At 38.0% G+C, this 13,000-nt stretch overlaps 1 protein-coding gene across 1 annotated transcript; it reads left to right on the forward strand.

Moving 5' to 3' along the window:
• Positions 1 to 9,745: 9,745 nt before the first annotated feature.
• LOC149205709 (uncharacterized) lies at positions 9,746 to 12,281 on the forward strand. Its single transcript, XM_089397485.1, has 3 exons — positions 9,746 to 10,513; positions 11,117 to 12,101; positions 12,193 to 12,281. The coding sequence occupies exons 1-3, from the start codon at positions 9,746 to 9,748 to the stop codon at positions 12,279 to 12,281; spliced, it is 1,842 nt and encodes a 613-aa protein (XP_089253611.1).
• The last annotated feature ends 719 nt before the right edge of the window (positions 12,282 to 13,000 follow it).

The following is a 13,000-nucleotide window of genomic DNA, read 5'->3' on the forward strand; positions in this document are numbered from 1 at the left end:
ATAGAAAAATTGGTCCCATTTAGGAAAAATAATGGAGAAATAAGATTGTGTTGATTTTAGGAATCTGGAAAAATTATTTCTGAAAGATAATTACCCTTTACTTAAGATGGATTATTTGCTTCAAAAGGTGACAAGATGAAACAAAATTTCAATGTTGGATGGATTTTCGAGATACAACCAGATATTAGTCAATGAATATGACAGGAGTAAAACTACTTTTACCACACCTTAGGTACATTTATGTATTCCAAGATGCCTTTTTTCCTAATAAATGCAAGACAAACCTTCTAGAGACTTATGGGCTTGGCTTCTGTTGGGGAAACAAATAAATTCATGGTGATTTATCTTGATGATCTTACTGTATTCTTTGAATTAGATTCCCAACATATTAAACACTTAAGACAAGTTTTTAAAAATGCAAGAGGTTTGGGAGTTCTCTTAATCCCAAAAAGTTAATATTTTCCATGAAGGAAGGAAAAATATTGGGACATGTTATTTGAAAGGAAGGAGTCAGAATAGATCCTAAAAGAGTATCAACTATTCAGTTGATCATTCTTCCAAGGAAAACGAAACAGAATCAAGCAATTTTAGTAAAGATTAATTTCTTGAGAAGATTTATACCCAATTATATTGAAATTGTAAAATATATCATTGATATGATTAAAAGGAATCATGAAGTTCAATTGAATGCACAATCTAGAATTTCATTTGCTCAGATAAAAAAAGCACACTCAGAATCACCAGTGCTAGCCAACCACATTACTCAAAGATCTTTAGTATCTTCTCTTTTGTGTGAGACACCATGATAGGAGTTATATTACTATATAAAAATGAATATTTGTGTGAATTATTAATTTATTTTTTTCAGTAAAGTTATGAGGGATGCATAACTAAAGTATGATATTATTGAAAAACAAGCTTATGCTTTAGTTCAGGATTTGAAGGCTTTAAAAACCTATGTATTTCATTCTAAAATAACAACATATGTACCCAGAAGTGTAGTAAATACAATCCTCGCTCATATTGGCATAGATGGAAAAAAGGGAAGGTGGATAGATAAGATTTTAGAGTTTGATTTATACATCAAACCAAGATAGGTGTTAAAAGGACAAGGATTGTCTAAATTGCTAGCAGAATCAAATTGCAAAATTTTGAGTGTTAATTCAATGATGCATTTGTGAAATAAAACTTTGGAGAAGACTACATAACAACTTTCTCCTAATGAAGGGAAGAATAATCCGAATGAACCCTCTTCCAATTCAATCCCATAAGAACTTCATTTTCACATTGATGACACATTCATGCTATTAGATTGCTATAAGAATATTGTTCATTTTTTACAAAAAATTCAAGTGCTCTTCTGAATTCACAAAGAATAAATGTAGATCTCTTAGAATTAAGTCTATGAAATATTGTATAGTTAATGCTAATTTGTGTTTGAAATATCCTTTGAATATTTGATTGTTATGTTTGGCTGAAAGTGAAACAGAAGGCATTATTCACCAGTTTCATGAAGGAGTATGTGCAAGTCACTATGCTTGGAGGGAAACTACACACAAAATATTAAGAGTAGGATTCTATTGGTCGAAAATATTTTATCAAGTTGGGTTAAAGGTTCAAAGTTGCATTCCTTGCCAAATATTTGTAGGTAAACATAAATTATCTTCTTTTCCTCTGATTCATGCATTAGTAGAAGCTTGTTTTCTGCAACAGAGTTTATATTTTATTGGTGAAATAAATGCCACATACAACAATCAACATAAGTGGATCTTAAAACAACAAAAGACTATTTCACAAAGCGGGTAGAAGCTATCCTTGTCAGAAATGCAACTAATTTTGTAGTTACGAAATTCATTGAAGAAAATATCTTATCTCAATTTGGTTGCCCAAGAAAAGTAATTACAGATAATTCTCAAGCTTTCAGTTCTGTAAAAATGAATGAGTTTTTCCATAAAACCAAATCTCTCTACATTAATCTACACCTTACTATCCGCAAGGGAAAGGACTAGTAGAGTCATCAAATAAGAGATTGATCATTGTAATTAAATTGAGGTGTTAGTATATCACAAAAGAAATTGGGATAGGCACCTGAAGTATGCAGTATGGGAAAATAAAGTTTGACCTAAAAGATATACTAGTAAATCTCCATTTCAATTGGTTTATGGCACTGAGGCCATTTTTCCAACTTAACTAGCCTTTCTATTAATGAAGATCTGGTAATACTCTTAAGGACAAGTTGATTAGTTCTCAAAATAATCAATCAGATTATTGAACTTAATCAAGACAAAGAAAAGGTCCAAGACAAGCTTCTCCAGTATCAAGATAAGATGAAGATTTTATCTGATAAGAAATCTAGAGAAAGAGACTTCATGCAAGGAGACCTAGTACTAAGATGGTATGCAAGAGTGGAAGAAAAAGGAAAACATGGAAAATTTGAAAATCTTTGGTTAGGTCCTTTCAATATTGCGAGGTCAAAGGGACTAATACTTTTATCATTCAAAACATGGAAGGAAAATATTTCTTATTTCCATTCAATGGGAAATATTTGAAACCTTACATACAATACTAAATGAGTTTCTTTCATGATCATTGTAAATAATCAATGTGATTTATATTTCCAGAGTAGGTGTGACTTTTTTTACAACAATGACTCCATAGCCTAGGACAAGGAACATGGATCTACACATTTTGTGCATCCCACAGGGGGAAGCAGTCTCTAGATGGATCCAATGTTGTAATATCTTGTTAGAGTCAAAATTCAAAATTTTCATTAAAAGTGCCAATTATTTTTGTTTCTACGCACTCTATAATAAATTTGTGAGGAAACTTTATAATGTCACAATGTATTATTTTGATGCGAATAAATAAATGTTGAAAAGGGTGCTTTATTGAAAACCAAGTAAATCTTAATGATGGTTATTCCCTCCACAATAATCAACTGTTAATGAGGGGGGGTCTGCAATGGGTGGTTTCTGTAAACCAGAAAATGATGACATGTCGAGAATTTGTGAATTACACAACCCCACCCACATATTATATCTTACCACTTCTCTACCTCCCCCAAAGATCGCCTCTGATTTTCATTAGACCTTTCGCTAATTACTCCCTCTGCCACTCGTTCACTAGTTTTCTACCATATTTTCATTCACCATAATCCTCGCCCAAACTATTGTTGCCATTTATTTGAAGATTAGTCGTTAAAGTACACATTTATTTAGTACCTGCAAATTGTAATCCCTATCCATTTATGAAAAACAAATACTTATTATTGTATTAAACCACAATTTTTCCTCGTTTCCATATCAACTCTTTCATTCAAGCTAAAGCAACCTTTAGTGGAAGTTTTAAGAAAAACTAGAGGTCTATCAGTTGTAAAGCTTAGAAGAGCCTGCAATTATTCCTATTTTACTAATTTCCTCTTGTATTCCTATAATTGTCCTCCAAAATGAGTATGCATAAAGGAAAAGGAAAAGAATTTGAAAAGCCTGCATCAGCTTCAGTCCCTAAAATTGATAATTTACCTCTCATAGATGTAGATGCCAAACTTGTAGAAAGAAAGTGTTAATTTGATATGTATGAAGTATACAATTTGGATTTTTAGAGATTTTAGGATAATAACAATGAATTTAGCCTATGGGAATCCATGTTGCTATGGTTCATCTTTCCTCAAACCCACCACTTTCCCAAATTTGTAACCTGGTGTGTAGATAAATATATGCCCAATGGAAAAGCAATCATATCCTAGAATGGTGAACCTTTGTTCTATATAACCCCTTAATCAATTCTCCAAGCCTTTCACATATTTGTTCCAAGTTCTTTATATTCATTTTTAGCTGAAACCCTATTGGAAATTCACTAAAAGCTTACATTTCAACAAAGGATTTTATTGTTTAGTCTTTTCTGCTAGAAGGGTCTAAGCTTCACTGCCAAAATCCGCACTACCTTTCAACCATGTTTCCTAAAATGTCTAGACAAATTATTTCAATGTTGTGTTGCCTCTTAGGCTATTAGAGTAATGAATTAGTATGTAAGGCTATTTTAGGATTTATATTACTATATTCATATAGAAAAAGTCCTATTCTTTCATTTGATTTTAGTCAGTTTATTTCCAATAATCTGCATGAATAATTTTTAAGATTTGGAAATGAAATGGCCTTTAAGAATCAGTATATTTTGGTGTAATTATTCCTACATCACCAGTGAAAAAAATTCAAGATATCATTATAGAAGTTGGATATTAAGGGCTAGCAAAGGATGTCATTCACTGCACTTCACTAGTTAGGAGGAATTAAAACAGATTTTCTTTAAGTGATTTTGCTAATCAATTTCTACATGTTTCAATTTTCCTTCTTTTTAATGATGGATTTCCAAGGTTTTCACCTGAAATTAAAATGATTTTACAACTGATTAAACAAACTAAGGTTGGATATTGGTATTTATATCATAATTTCAATGAGATTATAATTTATGGTGGTGAGATTCCACCATATAAGTTTCCAGTATCTCTTCAAATACATTTTATTTTCCTAAAATTTAAAATACATAACTTAAATGTTGATCAAATTCAATTTGTATCAAGGAAACAAAAATCTCAGTTTAAGATCAAATCTGACTTGGTTCATTCATTGTTAATACTAAAGCTACCAATAAGGATGTAAATAATTTATTAGCACATATGAAGTTTGGGTTAAGTTTCAGTTGACCCTATGACCTAGTAAGGAAAAGTTCAACATTGAGGGTTGAGAAAAATTATGCTCATTATATCCATGTATCTAAACAAAAGATAGATAAATTTGCAACTAAATACACCTGGCAAGAAAACACATTGCAATAAGCAACAAAAAGGAAAATAGGGGAGCAATCAGTGGCCCAAATAATTTTAGCTACACCTCAAATGAAAGAAAGAGAAATCAATAAGGCAATCCAAATTGTATCAGAGTTAGAGGTAGAGCAATTCGGAGTATATAAAAGGTAAAAATCAAAGCTGGTGGAGGGAACAATGTCATAAATTGTATCTTCTAATATTGCTTCACCTACTACCATGATGCTTTCAAGCGATCTTGTGTTCAGTTTGCATCAAAGAGAAACAACAGGGGAACAATATTCTCCCTCTCCTTCTTCTTCTGCTCCTAAGTAGAACATATTTTCTGAATTTCTAGAAATGAAGAAAAATAGTGAATCCCTAAAAGCAATACTTATAGCCAACTTTGGAAGAAACTTAATCTTTCACCAAGAATAGTTTACTTTTAGCTTTATATGTGGAGAAAGGTCAATTCAAATTAGAATTTCTTGAAGGTAAATTCCAAGGAGCTACAACACCTGAAGATTTTAAAATTTCTATACTCTCTTTCAATGCCAAATAAATTCATCCTATAGATCGGATATATTTGCATAGGAAAACTAGTGTGATGATCTATTCTACACTCACTAGTTCTAGTATTAATATGTCCAAATGGAAAAACTCTTTATTGAATATTTAAACAAATATGATGGAAAGGACATCCTCTTTGGCAAAGGATACTAAGATTAAGTCTCTTGAAGATATTTTGATCAAATAAGGCTTGAATCCCAAGGACATTAGTGCAGACTAGGAGATTATCAAGAAGAGAAATTTAAGACATCCAGGAACTAAGAGAAAGGCTGAAGCTACGTACAATAGTGCACCCGAAAACACAGGAAATTGGGGAATTAGAGAAAGAGAAGGAAGGCTTATTGTCTTGCCTAATGCAACAAAACCTAAAAATCCAAAGGATGGAAAAAATGGAGGAATTGCTAAAGGAAAAAGCCTAGACTTCTAGTACAATCATCCCAACAATAGAGATAAGCTCTCCAGAAAAACTATAAAAAATGATATACTCTCTTTATATAAAGAATGTTGAGATTGACAAGTTGAAGGAAAATTTGGAGAGAGTATAAAATAATAAAATTAAATCAGACAACGCCTTGGTGGAAGAACTAAATAAGAATGCAAATTTACAGAAACAACTTGAGCACTATTTAAGCAGTACTAATAGTGTTCAATGTTTGTCACAATCCAAAGAAAAAATATGGATTGAGGTTATGTCTTCTACTTCTGATATTTGGTCTCATTTGAGATTATTGTAGAATATGAGGAGTTATTAGAAAGGGAAAAGGAAGCAATTGATGGAACATAAATAGAACTGGGAAACAAAAGTAACCATCCCATTCTAATAATAAAAGTACTAAAGACAAAATCTAGAGAATACCTTGAAGAATTGGGAATTCAGGACATAATAGAATCAGTCAATTAGACTAGGAAAGTTATAATGAAGAAAGCCAGTATGTGAAAGACAAAAGAGAAATATGAAAATTTACAAGTGCAAATTAGTGGATTCTATAAGAATTTTTTTATTCTATAGCATCGGGGTCTTTCATCTTTCAAGAATGCACAAGGGAAGATGGTCAAAGAGGAAAAATATCAGATATTGTTGAGCAAGGAAGTGCTAGACATATCAAAATTTGCTAGAATCAAGTGAGATATCAACGATCAAAATTTACTTCAAATGTTAGCAGATGATCTTTTCATTTGCTATGAAGTCAAATATTTTTTTGTTGTAAAACCTTATTTTGAGAAGTATAACAAGGTAGATGAATCATATAAAAAAATGATTGATCTTGGTTATTTGGTAGATGAAGAGTGGGAGTAATTGGTCAAAGTAATTAAATAATTTTAGTTTATCAATGCAGAGTATCAACAACCAATACAACAATTGAGGGTTTCTAGTAGAACAAAAAAAGCAATTTCAAATACATTGAACCTGAAGGATGCAATGAAGCACAATTGAAGGAAAATATTGAAGAACTTTTTTATTTTTAGTTCAAAGTTATTGTAAACATATATATATATATATATATATATATATATATATATATATATATATATATATAGATATAGATATATATATTATTTTTTAGTAATGAAAAGGGTTGATACCTAAAGAATTTTTTGGTCATACTACTATAATACTTTCATATTAGATAATCAAAAGATTTTGGTTTCCATTTTTGACACAATTTATGTACATTGTGAGTGTTTTTCAATGAATTTCATAATCCATTTCTACATATTTTTGAGGTAGTGTAGGAAATTGGGAAGGGAAAGACCGAGTATCCGTCTCCCTAACATCCCTAGAAATGTTATTTTCTATACTGTGTAAATACTGAATAATATGATTGATTGCAAAGGGATTTTGGAAGAGAGCTCTGCTAGGGTTCTGAGCGATCCTTCAACGACGCCGACAGCTCACCAAGCAAATTCTTCTCAGAGAGCGAGCAGGTAGCTGCAGCGCCCCAGATCTGCAGCGCATTAGGGCTACGCAATGGCCCAGTCCCTGGGGGGGGCGTCAGAGCCCTCCCCGTCGCAGCAAGATCCTGCGCAACAAGTCATTTTTGGTTCAGTGGACAGAGAGATCCTGAACAGGGGAAAAAAACCCCAAAACAACACCAAAGGAGATGGAAAACGTAAAGAAGGAGATAGCGATCCACAAGAAGAGACAGAAAAGCCTGGAGAAGGTCCGAAGATTACCTCAACCACATGCAGACCAGTAGCTAAGGAAAGGCCAAGAATCGAGCTGCCTGGAGATAAGATTGATAAAAGAATAGAGTTCATGCGAGATCACGCCCTCATTGGGAAGTTCATAGGGTTCTGGCCAACTGAGAGAGCTCTATATGGATGGATAGCGGCAAAATGGAAACCAAAAGGGGATGTCACGCTGCAGCTAGGGCCGAAAGGCTTCTTCACAGCAATCTTCTACTGTTTGGAGGACAAATACAGAATACTAGTAGGAGGGCCCTACTTTTTTAATTCGGCTGGATTATACCTGCGAGATTGGATCCCCAAGTTTAACCCGGACAAGGAGGATTTAACATGGGCACCAGTATGGATCAGGTTGTATTCTCTCCCGGATGAATACTGGGAGGAGGACTTACTCAAAAGGATCGGTAATGGGGTGGGAGAATACATCAGAGCGGCAGAAGAAACCTTATCTCGTAAGTACATCTCCTATGCTCGAATATGTGTATTCATTCGCCTCAATGAAGCTCTTCCAGAGTCAGTAACTCTTGCCCACCGTGATGAAGAATGGATTCAGCCTCTCGACTATGAACATGTTCCTTTTCGTTGTAGAAAATGTCATACCCTAGGTCATCTCTTTAGGGATTGCCCTCAAAATATCCAAAACAGTTTACCTGACTCTTCTGATTCCCCTGCCCAGGACGGCTTCACTAAAGTCCCAAGCAGGAAGCGCTCTCACAAAAAACCCCATAATGGGTTCAAATCCCAGCCCAACAAATCTCATGGTCCAGTAACCAAGAACAGCTTCGATATTCTTGGCCAATCCTCGGAGGATCCCCCTTCCATTAACGACGCCATCCCTGATCACCCCTCTTCCTCTTCTCCGCCCCCTTCTTCAAATCCCCCTCCCAAATCCGCCGCCCCTATCATCAGCCCTACTATCCTTCAAAGGGATCAGAAAGAAACTGCTGAGAATCTCAAAGAAATGGAAGTAGATGGTAAAGCTGACCTTCCCCAGAATCCAGAGAACAGCATCGAAGACAACGATCAAGTGCAAATAATGGATGAAGAGCCAGAGAGTATAGATCTGCATGGCTTAGATCTCTTAGAATTGGAGCTGGCTTGCAAAAAGAAAGCTTACGATTCAATCCCAGAGCTCCAACTCAATAAACTCGAGGTGGTCATTTCCCGAGCCTACCATCAGAACCAACTTGGGATACAACCAGGCAGCCAATGGGATGGAAATTTGCGCCCAAAGGATACGAAAAAAAGAGGAAGAAAGACAGATCTGCAAAGAACGATAGAGATTGGGAAAATCCTGGTAGACTCAGGCAGATATGCTAAGTTGACAAAGTACTACAAGCCCTCTGTCAACGGTTAAACATGAAGCTGGTATCTTGGAATATAAGAGGGCTAAACAGCCCCGGAAAACTCAGGATGTTAAAAAACATGATAAAAAAGGAAAAGCCACAAATGTGCTTTCTCCAGGAGACTAAGTGTAACAGTACTACGCTAGGCAGCATTCTTTCGAAAGCCTGGCCCGGATGTCGTTCAGTAGCGGTAGACGCCTCTGGAGCCTCGGGAGGGCTGGCTATAGCATGGAATACCCAAGCGGTCTTCCTATCAGACTTTCATGCAGCGCACCATCTGATACAGGCGACCTTCCACATTCTAGGGACCAATATTCGTGGCAACCTATCAAATGTTTACTTCCCACAAGACACAGGAAGTAAGGTGGCGCTCCTTGACATGATTGAAGCTCTAAGCAACAGCAGAAGGTTCCCACTCTGGATCGTTGCAGGAGATTTCAACATGATAACCAAAACTGAAGAGAAGCTAGGAGGAAGGAGGAGAATGGAGCCTGAAGTCAGTCGCTTCAAGGATTTCATCCAATCGACATCTCTTATAGACATGTCGTTCTGCAATGGCACCTTTACATGGAACAATCGCAGGGCAGGCAAGTACCAAATCGCCTCCAAACTGGATCGCTTCCTCCTCTCAGACAATGCGGTCCACTTAGGAGGAGACATCTCAGCAGCCATTCTTGCTCATACTGGATCGGACCACTGGCCAATAGCTCTTCAATGGCAAAGACCAGGCAACTTAACCAAAAGACCCTTCTGATTTGAAGGATTTTGGCTCACGCATCCCACTTTCAAGGAGTTTGTCAAGACAACCTGGGCCTCGTTCATCCCCCCAGAAGGAGCGAAAATGTATCAATTCCAGCAAAAATTAAGATTTCTTAAGAGCCATCTGAAAAGATGGAACAGGGAAACCTTTGGAAATATCTTCGAGGAGAAGCAAAAGCTTACTCAGGACCTGGAGACTCTTCACCAGAAGATCATTACGGAGGGGCACACGGAAGCCACTCTGGAGCAGGAGCGTCTCATCCATAATCAACTGGAGGATAGAAGGAAGCAGGAAGAAATCTATTGGAAGCAAAAGTCAAGGGTCAGATGGCTGAAAGAGGGTGAGCGTAACACCAAATTCTTCCATAGAACTACAGTTCAACGAAGAATGCATAACAATATACCCTTCATCCAAAACCAATCAGGGGCAAAGGTAGAAACTCATGAGGAAATTGAAGAACTCCTCAATCACTTTCAACAGGTCCATCAAGAGCAGAGAGAAGACAGGCGACAAGCCATTAGCAAAATCACCAGCAACATTCCAAAGATCATTACAGAGGAACAAAATGAACTCCTAATGCGCCCTATTAGTCCCCAGGAAGTGGATGAAGCTATGACACAGCTCAAAGAAGGCAAAGCCCCGGGACCAGACGGATTTACAACCACTTTCTTTCACTCTTTCTGGGACATGTTAAAGGAGGAAGTCTGGCAGATTGTTGAAGAATCCAGAGCAACGCGTTGGCTTCTTCCCTCTCTCAACTCCACCTTCATCACTCTCATCCCCAAAGAGGAGGATTCCATCACCCCTGATAAGTTCAGGCCTATTGCATTATGCAATGTCATTTATAAAGTGATATCAAAAGTCATAGCAAATCGTCTCAAACCTCTCCTTCCTGCACTCATCTCAAAGGAACAGTCAGGGTACGTGGAAGGTCGGCACATAATGGATGGCATCCTACTCTCTCACGAAATCATTCATTCTCTCAAGAACTCAAAGCAAGCAGGTATGCTTCTCAAATTAGATCTCTCTAAGGCATTTGACAAACTAAGCTGGAATTACATTCATCATATGTTAAAAGCTTTTGGTTTCTGTTCTTCATGGATTCGTTGGATCATGAGCCTGATTACTTCCACCCATTTCTCAATCCTTGTTAATGGCATTCCCTCCCGTCCCTTTAATCCCTCCAGGGGTATCCGGCAAGGGGATCCCCTCTCCCCCTTTCTTTTCGTCCTTATGGCTGAAGGGCTGGGGAGGCATATTAAACAAGCCCTCCATTCTCATCAGATCAAAGGCATCTCGGTGCATAACTCCCCTGCCACCTCCCATCAGCAATTTGTTGATGACACTATGCTTTTTGGCTATCCCTCTGCTCAAGAAGCCCGTCGTCTGAAATCCCTCCTCCAGGATTTTTCGAATGCCTCAGGCACGCATATCAACTGCTCTAAATCACAGATTTTCTTTTTCCATACTCCGCCCTCTGTCAAATCTGCTGTCTCTCGTATCCTGGGCTTCCCCTCGGCGTCCCTTCCTTCCAAGTACCTGGGCGCCCCTCTCACGGCTTCAGCTATTAAGCATCCTGCATGGCGCATCCTTCTGGAGAAACTTGAAAACCGTCTCAACCTCTGGACATATAGATCTCTTAATCTAGCCAGTCGAATTGTCCTCATCAAATCGGTTTTGCAGGCAATGCCTCTGTACTTGTTCTCTATTTTAGCTGCGCCAAAATGGGTTTTAAAAAGTATTAGAAACCTTCAGCGCAATTTTTTGTGGAGCAGCTCTGCCACCAACCGCAAATGGGCCTTGGTGAAATGGACCAACGTTTGCATGCCCAAAGACAAGGGAGGCATTGGGTTAAGGGACCCTGAGTACAGCAACTCCATCATGAATGCCAAGATCTGGTGGCAGTGGATTACCAACCCAGATAAGCCCTGGGGAAAAATCTGGACAGCCAAATATGCAGGAAATAGACCTCAAGAAGAACTCATCAGATTCACTCCTACTGAAAAAGGATCTATAATATGGAATGCAGCCAAACAGCACCATCAGATAATACAACAGCACAGCTTCTGGGAAATTAGGAATGGATGCACTGCAAGATTTTGGACGGATGCCTGGAATCAAATGCCTAAACTCAAAAATATTCTTCACCCTTCTCTGATTCCAGATAGGCAGGAGCAGCAGCAGGAAAAAGTTCACCATTTCTGGTTGCCGGCAATAGAATATGGCTTCAGAAAATGGAAACAGAGCAACCAAATTCTCAACAGTACAGATGCCAGGAAGGAAGAAGAGCTGAGGACCGAGCTACGGAAAAGAAGTATTAGACAGGATAACGGAGAGGATATTCTCAGATGGGGATACCTGCCCAAGGGATCCTACACTACCTCAGAAGCCTACAAGCTACTATGCAACTTACCCGCTCCTCCAGACCCTATATGGAGTAAAATATGGGAGCTCGGACCCTGGCCAAAAATCTCCTACTTTCTCTGGCTGATAGGACATAAAAAGATTCTCACTTGGGATAAGCTTAGGAAGCGGAACTTCCATGGCCCCTCGATCTGTCATAACTGCTTTCAAAGTGAGGAAACTCTCCAACATCTCTTGGACACCTGTCTTCTAGCCAATCAACTCTGGGACAAGGTCAGTTTCAGATGTCAAAGAAGATGTAAAGAGGAGGGCGACATCATCAACTCCATAAGACAATGGCCAAAGCATCCCTACAAAAGTAAGATCCTCAACCAATTGTGGAGTACCATTCCGGGGATCGTCCTTTGGAATATTTGGAAGGAAAGAAATCAGCGCATCTTCAAAAACAAAAGATCTCCTATAGATGTAATCTGGAGCAGGATTCAGAGGAACATTCAAGAGACGATGGCGCTTCAGGTATGGACTAAAGAAGATCTCCCATCTACGGACAGTGAGCATAACATTCTAGGAAATTGGCAGTTGCAGATACCTCAAGATTCTCTGAAGATCAGTACTCCTAACAGCAACAGCAAGAACATCTGCCATTGGAAAGCCCCCCCCAAAAACTCATACAAGCTGAATTTCGATGGGGCTTCCAAAGGCAATCCAGGAGCTGCTGGATTCGGAGGCATATTCAGGAATCATGAAGGCACTCCTATGCAAATCTACTTTGGGAACATAGGGTGGGATACCAATAACTCAGCAGAGTTGGAAGGGCTTTGGCAGGGCCTTCAGCAGGCCTGGAATCTCAACCTCCAACCCCTGATCGTAGAAGGTGACTCCCAGATACTTATCAACATGGCCACCCGTATTCAGAATGGCTCGCAAGCAAGGAAAGTAGCACCCAGTTGGAGGCTAGAAGCAAGGTTAAAT

This window comes from Pinus tabuliformis, chromosome 1_2 (genome assembly GCF_031772625.1).
Source record: "Pinus tabuliformis cultivar Carrire ecotype Pingquan chromosome 1_2, CPIR1, whole genome shotgun sequence".
NCBI classification, from domain to species: Eukaryota; Viridiplantae; Streptophyta; class Pinopsida; order Pinales; family Pinaceae; genus Pinus; species Pinus tabuliformis.

Bases quoted from the DNA above. Each gene is read 5' to 3' on its own strand.
- LOC149205709 (XM_089397485.1), top strand. From the start codon at position 9,746: ATGTATCAATTCCAGCAAAAATTAAGATTTCTTAAGAGCCATCTGAAA. The intron at 10,514-11,116 runs GTGATATCAAAA...TCTAAATCACAG, and splicing joins TATGCAATGTCATTTATAAA to ATTTTCTTTTTCCATACTCC. The intron at 12,102-12,192 runs GTAAAATATGGG...GGATAAGCTTAG, and splicing joins TCCTCCAGACCCTATATGGA to GAAGCGGAACTTCCATGGCC.